Raw genomic sequence first — 10,770 nt, 5'->3', positions numbered from 1 at the left:
GGCAGGTGACTGACCCACTACACCACGAGGCGGCCCGCCTATACATGATTGGAAGTTATATTTATCCTTTTCATTACCTAAATAAACAATTTGAGAATTGCAAAGAGTGGAATTGAACTCATTCCTGATTTGATTGAGTCCACCTGAAGTTCTGACCCATTGTCTTTGCCACTGGACCACAGTGACTTCTGAAATGATGTGATTGGAAGTTATATCTATCCTTTTCATTACCTCAATAAACAATTTGAGAATTGCAAAGAGTGGAATTGAACTCGAGTCCACCTGAAGTTCTGACCCATTGTCTTTGCCACTGGACCACAGTGACTTCTGAAATGATGTGATTGGAAGTTATATCTATCCTTTTCATTACCTCAATAAACAATTTGAGAATTGCAAAGAGTGGAATTGAACTCGAGTCCACCTGAAGTTCTGACCCATTGTCTTTGCCACTGGACCACAGTGACTTCTGAAAGTTTCAGTTTCTAATACATAAATCTCTCTCTCTCTACAGTACTGTACATATTCTCTCCATTTTACTAAATGTTTTTTTTTCAGTACAAACCAATGCGTGTTACTTATACAAGCCTTAAACATACAAATGCACTTATATAAACCTTCAATATACTTATATCAGCCTTAAACATAAATTATAGTACAAAATATAGCACTGAATCAACTTACAAACAAATTCAACTTATGAACAATCGCTCGGAACCAATTGCGTTCGTAAGTAGGGGAGCGTCTGTACTGTGTACTAAGGCTAATTTTCTGAATTAAAATAAAATATATCATGTATAGCAAGGCTTTTATTTGTCAAAGAAAGTATTATATATAGTAAGACTATTACATTTAAAAATTTTAAAATGTAGCCCATGTTTAGTAGGGCTTTTATTAGTTAATGTATGGTTTGCTAGTTTGACCATGTATTTTCTTTCTTTAAAAAAACATGCATTGTAAGGCTTTTATTTGAGAATTTAAAGACCTACAAAATATTTTATTTTCCAAATTCCAAGCTGGCAATGTGTTTTCTTATATACACATTTGTTTTTTAGTGTTTTATAGATCAGAAAAAACCCTCATCACGTGATGCACTGTAGTTCACGTGGGACTACAAAGATCTTCTATTGCAACAGACGTTTTCTCTCTACGTAGTTCTTGGAAATATTGAAACACTATAAAAATAGATTTTATCAATCTTTGGCGCTATTAAATAAAAGTAATGATTAGCATAGTTTTCTTAAGGCAATTTTGCATCAAATAGGGATACAATGAAATCAATAAGAGTACTCCATCTCGATAAACGCGATCCTAAATGTTGTTCCGGGGTCTTCGCGTTAGTGTGGTTTGAGTAAGTATTGTAATCGCTTTTCGCAATGTATTTGTTGTTATATCCACGAGTTAAAGTCACGTACAAGGCTCTCGAGTATTTTGATGTTGCTTGGTGGAGCGACGTCGGTGTTTAGCTTGAACACGCTCGAGCTCGCTAATGCTAAAGTAGCATTAAGTGTCCACAATGTCAATTTGATTTTAAGTTTTGCTGCTCCCATTCATGCCGTGACAATGAGAGAATGGTGGCTCCACGTCGGCTTGATGTGCATCCCGTTGCTGGCTGTCTACCTGCATATCCCACCACCTCAGCTGTCACCTGCCTTGCTCAAGTGGCACAATGCCGGCCGACGTTTCACCTTTAGGGGCAAGGACATTTTCTACAGAGGTATGTAAAACGCTCGTATTTAAAATGTAGTCTTCCTCCTCCAAAACAGGCATTATATTTCATCACCACTGCCTCACCGGGTGAATAAGTGTGATTTAAACATTAGGTTCACCTGCACTGTGGCTTATAGTGATGTCGGATTATTATTACTCACAAAATCGGATCGGAACCAGTTTTAAATACCGTGGTTCTTTTCGGCAGCCTTAAATCCAACCACTAAGTATCAATGGTAGTTTGGAGCATCGTTTGATATTTGCACAAGGCATTTCTTGGGGTACTATTGAGGCTCACACAATGTGGAAAACAGGATTTGTTATTGATAGACATCTAATTCATTTAAACTGGGATTTAAATTTCAAAATTGATTGGTCGGACTGGCAATGGCGGCCAGTGAATAAAAAATGGAATAAAACTGTACCGCATTCAAGCATTCATCCTTAGCGACGTCTACCAACAGACTCTCACGGCGCCTTGGGAAGCTCCGACGTCGTCGTCCTCCTCCACGGCTTCCCCACGTCCAGCTACGACTGGTACAAGGTTCGAGCGACGCGACAGGTTTTGCTTGAAAAGATTCCATTTTAAAAACAATAACAAAAAAAAAAAAAAACAATTGCCACAACAGATTTGGGAGCCTCTCACTCAGCGCTTCAACCGGGTCATAGCACTGGACTTCTTGGGCTTTGGCTTCAGCGACAAACCTGTAAGTGAATCATCAATCCTTGTTAAATGTTACTAGTTTTTCTTCTACTAAATCACGCAGCGACCGCACAAGTACTCGATCTTCGAGCAGGCCAGTGCGGTGGAGACACTGGTGGCCCACCTGGGTCTGGCTAACCAGCGCATCAACCTGCTGTCACATGACTACGGCGATACAGTGGCGCTGGAGCTGCTGTACAGGTCCACTTCACGATGGTTACTTTTGGCGAGGTCTGCACATTGGACACACATTTGAGTGTTTTCATTTGAACAGGAGCGACCAGAACCGCACGGGTCACTTGACCATCAACAGTCTGTGCCTCTCCAATGGAGGTGCGTATCTAGCTCTAGTGCGTGTGGACTTAACCCCAGTGCGTTATTTTGACCGACTCCTATAGGTCTGTTTCCTGAAACTCACCACCCTCGCCTGCTGCAGATGGTAAGCCCCGCCTGGCCGTATTGCAAATGGATGTCGACACAACAGCGAGATCTGTTTGGTCTTTTAAAAGCTTCTCAAAGACTCGTCGTTTTTGGCTCCCTTCCTCATGCGGCTCACTAACTACTACATCTTCCAGAAGGGGTAAGTGCCGATTTAATTTTCACCCTATGCGAAAGAACCCCACCCTGACCGCTTCTATATTCACGTGCAGGATTGGCGAGGTCTTTGGACCGTACACTCAGCCAACCGATGCGGAGTTCTGGGACATGTGGACTGCTTTACGCTACAACGACGGCAACCTAGTTTTGGACAGGTGCGTTTCGTGGACGAGAAAGTTGGAAATCAGCAGCTCTTCAATCGACATTTTTTCTCTTTCAGTGTTCTACAGTTCATCAACCAGAGGTTAAAGCACAGGGAAAGATGGGTCGGCACGCTTACCTCCACTTTTGTGCCACGTAGGTGACATCATGCAACACAATGTAGTTCTGTCTGTGATGCCTTCACGTCCTGGTCTTCCAGTGCACCTGATTTACGGCCCGCTGGACCCGGTTAACCCCCACCCCCAATTTGTCCGGCTTTACCGGTAAGTTTTTCGCCTTTCCATGTGTCCCGTTGCGGTCTAGGTAACGCGTTTATGTGCTTTTCCCACAGGCAGCTTGTGCGGCGGTCGACCGTCAGCGTGCTAGATGAGCACATCAGTCATTACCCGCAACTTGAAGATCCCACGGGCTTCCTTAACGCTTATTTTAACTTCATTCACTCATTTTGATCTCTAGCCCAATAAGCAAATAAATAGTTTTGTAAGAAATTTTCTCTGGATAGATATTTATTTTCACATAAGTCCTTTGACAATGAAAGACATCAAAAATGGGTAACCTTTAAAAGTTAGCAGTTCACGTGGATTGGTAGTCTATTACCGTAGATGGCAGCCAATGAGTTAAAGCAAACCAGCGATTTATCCCACAGATGCCAGGACGATGTCGACGACCGTTTCCTCGTCGCTGCGAACAGTCACCTGCATGGTGACACCGTCGGCCAGTGCCAGGCGAGCGCGGACTAGCGTGTCGTGACCTCCTCGGAAAACACCTAAGTAAAAAAATAAAACCATTCAATCTATAACTAAACCCACACCAAACTGTTTTCCCAACAAGACGCACCTGAGAGGAAGAGGACGTGGGAGTTCTTGTTTTCCGGTACTTTGTCCGAACGTTCACACGGCTGCATTCCCAAGAAGCTGACAATGTTTTTCACTGCCTCTGTAGTGAGAGGAAAAAGAAAAATGTCCATAAGAAAGGAAAGGTTACAAGGATTAGGTCATGTCTTCACGTACCGTCTAGAGTTCGCACGGACGCCAGTGCGAATGTCTCCTCTTTCTCAAACTCATCTCCCACTTCTTCCCACGCAGCTCCAAAGTTGGGCTTTAGAACCTTCTGTATATGGTCTGCAACGGTCACCTCTAGATCCTCCAACTGCAAAAAATGATGACTTCAATCTCATTTTATGCAATAAACTGTTTTGTGGCCAAAAGTTGATGCCCATGAAACCAAACAAACAATCACTTTACAATAAAAATAATGTTTTTTTTCAGGGTTTGTTTTTATATATTGACACATTTGTACTCTACTCTTCGCTCGCCAAAATTAGTTTTTGGGCTAAAATGACACTACGTGAAAGAAAACTTTTGTAAGAAGACGTTTCAATTTGATAAAGATGCAAAAATTATCTCATGTGTGGCAAGAAGATTGTCAACCCAGGGCGCAAATTTTGCCAGAACCACTACCCGCCATCGTCATCGGCGCCTCATTACTTACCACGTACTCGTCGTCGTAACCGTCGTCGTCGGGCTCTCCCGTGTTGGGGTCGCAGTCCCGGACCAGGTATTTCATGGTGCAGCTGAACGTGCACGACACGGCCGCAGGGTCGTCTTCGGGCAGGCGCACCAGCGTGTAGCACGAGCCGGGCTGGCTGTACGGCAGGGTGGCAGCGGGGATGTATTGGACCACCTCGTACGACTCCGACGGCTCCATTTGCACGAGAACCTGCCACGGCGAGCAGAGCGACAGGTCAGTCGGTGGCGAGGGCGTCTTGTCGCGGAAAAGCAGCGAGCCCGGAACCTTCTGGAGGAGCTGATCGTTGAGCGTGTTGGTGCAGTCGAACTGGAACACCATGTGCCCGGAGAACGTGTGTTTGATGCAGCGCACCACGTACTCCGTCTCGGCTTCCGTCAGCTGGACCGGCTCGGCCGACTTGAAGAGCGGTCCCAGACTGCGGAACTCCGGGATGGCCGCCAGTTGTTCTGAGAGTGGAGGAGGTCAGGCTCACGTTGAGAGAAATACAAAAAAAAAAAAAACACCCGTGCTGCGATGAGACGAGTCATTACCTTGATAGATGTCCTGGCGTGACGGCGCCAACTTTTCCGGGAGCTTGCTGGTCACCGCCGCAACGATTTCTGGAAAGAAGCAACATGTTTGAGGACGGAATCCATGCATTGGAGTGGGGAGAAAAAAATCCGGACCTGTTTTCTGCTCTGTGATGGGCGTGGTGGCGAGGGGAACCGACTTCATGTCAAATGGTTTCTCCAAAGGATCCAGAGTGTACTGATGCAGGGACTTCTCAAGACCCGGGATGGATACCGACAAACCTGAACGTGGCCATTTGAGATCAATGTCGGTGTCACCCAAGGACCGAAGGACGTCTACAAGCCCATTTGTAGCTCATCTCACCGTTGAAGATGTAGGCGGCATTGAGAGCCTTCTGCTTCTGCTGCAGCACGTTCATGTAGAATGTCGCTCTATCCCGCACCTCGTCGTCGCTGTCCATCATGCACCTGAAATGCCGCCATTTCTTAGCGCTTTGTCTGGAAGCGCACGTGGAAAAAATGTCTACCTCTGCATGAGGACGAGAACACTTGGCAGCAGGTCGTCGTTGTGAGCTCCGAATTTGGCCAAAGCGCTGACCGCCGCTGGGAAAGAACAAAAATTCTATTTGAATTAAAATAAATAAATAGAAACCAGAAAAAAAGGCAGCGGTATAAAGCGCTTCTGACCGGCTCGCACGGCCTCGCTCTCCAGCACCACTCGGTTGAAGATGAAGCGGATGTACTTGGACGGCTGCGGGGTGCGCGGCCCCTCTTTGCCCAGCAGGTGCAGAATCTTAGTGGCCAGCACCGTGTGCTCGCAGTCCTCGATGAATTCGCACAGGTGCGCCAGGCCCGTTTCTTTGCTCTCTGGGTTCTCCTCGATGATGCCGATGATGCAGTCCACGATGGCTCGCTTGTACTCAAACCCCCCCTGGACGCACGCAGAAAGGGGCGTGAGGAGGACCTTGCCGGTGGAGGCGCTTCCTTGGCGACTTACGTCGTCTCTCAGCATGTTGGAAAGGAAGTTCATCATGACGCCATGCTTCCTGGGATATTTCTGACACAGGGCGCTGATGGCCTGCACCACCACCACCTGGAACAAACGGCAGGCGTCGCGGCAGAGTGCGGGCTAGCCGCGAGCCGCTTTCGCGCCGTACCTTGAACTCGTCGGAGATTTCGGAGACGAAGGAAGAGATCTGTTTCATCAGTCGGTCCACGCTGCTCTCGCTTCCCGTCTTCAGGAGCGTGGTGATGGCCAGCGTGGCGATGCTGCGGTTGGAATCCGTGATCAGGTTCTCCAGGTCCAGGTTGCACGCCGTCACGGCCGACGGGTGCTTCATCGCCACCTGCCGGACGGAAGGGTAAACGTCGCGGTCGGCGCACGGGGCTGCCGGAGCGTTGAGGCCGAGGCTCGGCTACCTTGTTGAGGGTCCTGACTGCGGCGTATCTCAGCGCGGCTTTGGGGGAACTGCAGAAGAGCTGCAAGACTACGCAAAGATAAAACAAATGTTAACAGATATGGACCGTCGGCCAGTTTATGCGTCGGCGCCTACCGGAAACGGCGGGGGCCAGCTCCCTGGCCGTGCAGTTGGGCATGTGCACGATGGCGGAGGCGGCCTCGTACACCACCATCTCGTTCTTGTTCCTCAGGCAGCTCTCGATGAAGTCGAACAAGGGGCTGTCGTGACTGCGCGCGGGAAAAAAAAGGCAAAACGTTGCACGTTCAGAAGCCATGCGGGTCGTTGGCGACATCCTCACCCTCCTTCCGTCTCATCCAGAAGCTTGCTGGCAATGCGGATCAGCATGCAGTAGGCAAAGGGCGACTTGAGGCCGGACTTTGTGAATTTATTTAACATCTTGGTCACGGCGAGGCGGTCATTCTTCCTCAGGTGATACAAGAGGCCCAGAGCGTGGTACTGGAACGCATTTGCGCTTGCCGTCAAACGACGATCACGTGCGTGTGTGACGGCGCGTCATCTTCTTCGGCCTACCTGAACCATGACGTTATCGCTCGAAGCCGCCTCCTGCGCTTCGTTCACCCAACGTTTCACCACGTCGTAGCTCATCCTCACCATGTGCTGAAACCAGATCGGTATGAAAATCTCGACCTTCATCAAACCGCGCGCATTTGACCTTAGCACGCCTCCTCACCAGCGAGGAAACCAAAGCCGAGCTGGACACGCTCGGCACCTTGTCGACGATGGCCTGCTTCATGTACCTCTCGATGGCCTGCAGCATGGTGGTCTGAAAAACAGTCGCCATTATTATTATTATTATTTTTTTTTTAATCGGCATTTGATTGGATACAAAGTCGAAAAAAATAAAATTGAACGCGACTTACGTCGGTGATCCTGCAAAGGGCTCTGATGGCGGGTCCCCTGTATACGTCATCCTTGCCGGTCATGTCTTTGGTGAGGCTGCAAAGGAACATCTGGATTATTCATGAACTCATTAACTGCCCTTTCACAGATGTCAAATCTGTTGCAATTGGGTGGGTTGGAGAGTTAAAAGCCAACATACAACGTTCTGGCCTCACACAAAGTGAAAAAAGCGAACCTGCTGGTGACAATGATGACGTCCTCAGAGATGTTGGCCATCTCCTTGATGGTCAAATAGCACATTCTCCGCAGAGTTTGCTAACAGGACAAGATGAAAGTTAGGCCTCATGTTTCAACTCAGTTACTTGATGTTCTTACGTCATTGGATTGGAAGAGCCTGGTCATGGCAAAGAACGCCTCTGTGGCTTCGGTGGTCCCAAAATGTTCGCCCTAGAATGAATAAAAACCTACGTGAAAGGAGGTGCAAAAATATCCACTTTGACATTGTGTCTTTCTTCCCAACCTGGTTGAGAAGGTAAATGATTTTGGTTAGGATGTGCAGGCATCGTCGCGGGTTGATGGGTGTCTCGTTGAAAATGCGAGCCTGAGAACAGAAATAACAATGACGGATACTCAATAGCAAATTCTTCACTTGCCAATCGCTTATTAACATTATTCCTGACGTACTTCTTGCAAAACGGCGCTTTTCTCCAGATGCTGGAATGGATTTGAGCCACTTCCTGAAAGAAAAAGGCACACAATGGGCACTAACGTCGTCTAAAAAACACGAAAATAACAATTTACCGCATAAGACCTCAACAGTCTCGATTGAGTAACACATTTCCATTAATTAACGGTTACCCATTCATTAGCATTAAGAGTCGTCTAACAATTAATCACACACCGCCAAGTGTTTTTATTGATCAAAATATGGATAAAATGAGCTAGCAGGTGGCGTGATTTCACTCCAGCAGCTAATTTTAAGATAGCATCGTCTGTCAATTAGTCAGCAAGGCGAAAGGCCACCGATCACCGTCGCCATTACGAGAATGACGTTTAAAACTCACCAGACTCTTCGTCTTTCTTGTCAAACTTCTTGATCATTGTGTATAAACTCACTGACGTGCGTAAATCGTTCAATTTCGAGGGTGCTAGTAAACGCTTCCACGTAGTCACAATTTAGACGGACTTCCGGTCTCTGACTCCTTTAGGTTGTTGTTTCAATGGCGGGTGGCAAACAATTTTTTGGTGCGTTACTGCCACCACTGGTGTGGAGTGTGTACAGCCACAATGACAAGCTTCCCCCTTTCAGTGAAATCGAGTGGACGCAGTTGCACACAATGTCCACAGGAGGGCAACCGTGAAACATAGTGTATTTCGAAAAAAAATATGCACTTAGAAATCAAGATTGAGCATATTTAATTACTGCATAGTTATTAGAGCAAAAATACAACGTTTTAATCCATTACGAAAGCTGAACGACACCGCTAGTTCTCTCTCCGCGATTTAAGATATCTTTTGACTCTGAAAATATAAACATTGGTGTTCTTTTCTTTCTTTTTTTAAATTATTCTTATTTTGCTTTCATTCAATGCACTATTTTAGTCTGTATTTTTTAAAATTATATTGCAGAGTTTAAAAACTTTGGCCTTATTTTCTTTCCATTTATTGGTGAGTAATACACGACACGATCTATTAAATTTTGTTACAATACGGGAAAATGATCACAAAATGACAAAAACGTTTATATGGCTTGACAGCAATGATTCCATAATAGAAGATCCTATTCAACAATTACTAATAATACGAACTGTGTACTTATTGTGACCTTTGTCTCATCTTATCTAGAACAAAACTTGATCTTTGAAAGTCGCAAGGAGGACGCTGATGCAAAATGAACACCAGGGCCGCTCCATGTAGGCTAAATACATGATTTATTTTTAAAAACCATACACATTACTCGACACGTTTCAAATGTAAATCCAATCACGATATCCATTTAAAATGCTCAAGATAAACAGACACAAAGTACTTTTATTTCCAAATGTTAAAAGATAAAAAAAGAATCCATAAAACAGATGGAGAAAAAAAAACAACAACAACATTTGTCCCTGTTTTTTTTTTTAAACAGGAAGAAGCTACAAACAAACTCCCGGTATGGATTCCGCTTTTGTGTGTGTTTTCAAAGGTCTTCCTTGCTGCCATTTTGTCATTTTATGTAAAAGCAACCAAGGTCAACGTGCCAGGTCACACGCCTCTGGGTGAAGAATGCCGAGGGGGCTGCGGGGGGAACGTGCAGCCACCGCAGCAAACCAAACAAAACACACAAAAACAAACAAACAAACAAAAAAAAGAGGCCCGTTCTCTCCCTCTCAAACCTATTTGCACCCTGAGATGAATGTTCCAGAACAACAAGACATTTGATTGGCCTCCCCGCTGTGCCAAATCCTTCACAAACTGTCTGGTGAGCGCGGTGAAAGCTCGATAAATCAGTTTAGCATCATAAAAATACAAAGGTACACTTGTTTCTGTATCAAAACTCTCGCTAGGAAATAAAGTACCCTGTGCAGATAGATACCAGTGTATGCCTCGTCTTGATTCTTAAAAAACAAAACAAAAAAAAGAATCCTTTTAGTGTTTCCAGTACATCAGGAGTCCAAAAAAAACGGTTCCCTGTGAGTGCAGGGCGGGAAGAATGCGGAACACTTTGGATGTCACATCTCGCGAGGAGGGCCAAGAAACACTAAAAACATAAAGTACATCGATTCAAAGAACTAAAGAACGACATCAGTGGGTGGGATTGGGATTTATATTTAGCAAGCATCCGCAGGCTTGATCAAGCTTCCATGTTGAAAAGAGCCAAGGCACAGTCACTAGCTAATTTAGTCTCAATTGAACCCAAGTTGTCTTGTGTGCGTTGCCTGGTTCTGAATGCGTTTCGCTAAATACAAGCCCCGTAGACTCCCTTTTTTTGAACGGTGAGAAGCTTTCAACATGTGGAAATCTTTTGAACACAAGATAACGGATGAAAATTAGGATTTCTTTTTTTTCCCGGAAGGTTTTGTGCACGTGGAAACTAGTGAGTAAATATTTATAGCGATGCTCCAAACACATCATCGGGGGGGCCGGGTGTACCTTCTCTCTATGCAAGACTTAGTGTTTATTGGCTTGGCTAGAAGTTTCTATGTTTATCTACAAATATATATATATATATATATATATATAAAACAAATAAAACTTGCAG

The 10,770-nt window shown here is 45.5% G+C and overlaps 2 protein-coding genes across 3 annotated transcripts; one reads left to right on the top strand and one right to left on the bottom strand.

Moving 5' to 3' along the window:
• The first annotated feature begins 1,201 nt into the window (after positions 1 to 1,201).
• mest (mesoderm specific transcript) lies at positions 1,202 to 3,657 on the top strand. Of its 2 annotated transcripts, XM_077594147.1 has the most exons (12): positions 1,202 to 1,348; positions 1,533 to 1,714; positions 2,172 to 2,251; positions 2,337 to 2,414; positions 2,475 to 2,611; positions 2,685 to 2,743; positions 2,809 to 2,849; positions 2,920 to 2,990; positions 3,061 to 3,162; positions 3,228 to 3,304; positions 3,369 to 3,432; positions 3,501 to 3,657. In XM_077594147.1, exons 1-12 carry the CDS (start codon positions 1,269 to 1,271, stop codon positions 3,616 to 3,618), a joined length of 1,089 nt encoding a protein of 362 aa, XP_077450273.1. In that variant the 5' UTR covers positions 1,202 to 1,268; the 3' UTR covers positions 3,619 to 3,657. The 2 variants fall into 2 exon arrangements, with proteins under 2 accessions (XP_077450273.1, XP_077450272.1); XM_077594146.1 differs by lacking the exon at positions 1,202 to 1,348 and having other exon boundaries at positions 1,355 to 1,714.
• copg2 (COPI coat complex subunit gamma 2) lies at positions 3,658 to 8,767 on the bottom strand. Its single transcript, XM_077594145.1, has 23 exons — positions 8,594 to 8,767; positions 8,214 to 8,266; positions 8,050 to 8,130; positions 7,905 to 7,976; positions 7,765 to 7,844; positions 7,550 to 7,625; positions 7,360 to 7,452; positions 7,200 to 7,286; positions 6,967 to 7,124; positions 6,762 to 6,895; positions 6,628 to 6,695; positions 6,366 to 6,554; positions 6,206 to 6,301; positions 5,896 to 6,139; positions 5,736 to 5,811; positions 5,573 to 5,676; positions 5,365 to 5,490; positions 5,230 to 5,298; positions 4,964 to 5,145; positions 4,661 to 4,888; positions 4,180 to 4,318; positions 4,007 to 4,105; positions 3,658 to 3,935 (listed from the first exon to the last, which is right to left on the bottom strand). The coding sequence occupies exons 1-23, from the start codon at positions 8,628 to 8,630 to the stop codon at positions 3,805 to 3,807; spliced, it is 2,622 nt and encodes an 873-aa protein (XP_077450271.1). The 5' UTR covers positions 8,631 to 8,767; the 3' UTR covers positions 3,658 to 3,804.
• Between the last annotated feature and the right edge of the window lie 2,003 nt (positions 8,768 to 10,770).

This window comes from Stigmatopora argus, chromosome 23 (genome assembly GCF_051989625.1).
Source record: "Stigmatopora argus isolate UIUO_Sarg chromosome 23, RoL_Sarg_1.0, whole genome shotgun sequence".
NCBI classification, from domain to species: domain Eukaryota; kingdom Metazoa; phylum Chordata; class Actinopteri; order Syngnathiformes; family Syngnathidae; genus Stigmatopora; species Stigmatopora argus.
The sequence above is the reverse complement of the archived record's forward strand: the minus strand, read 5'-3'. Positions and strand labels throughout refer to the sequence as shown.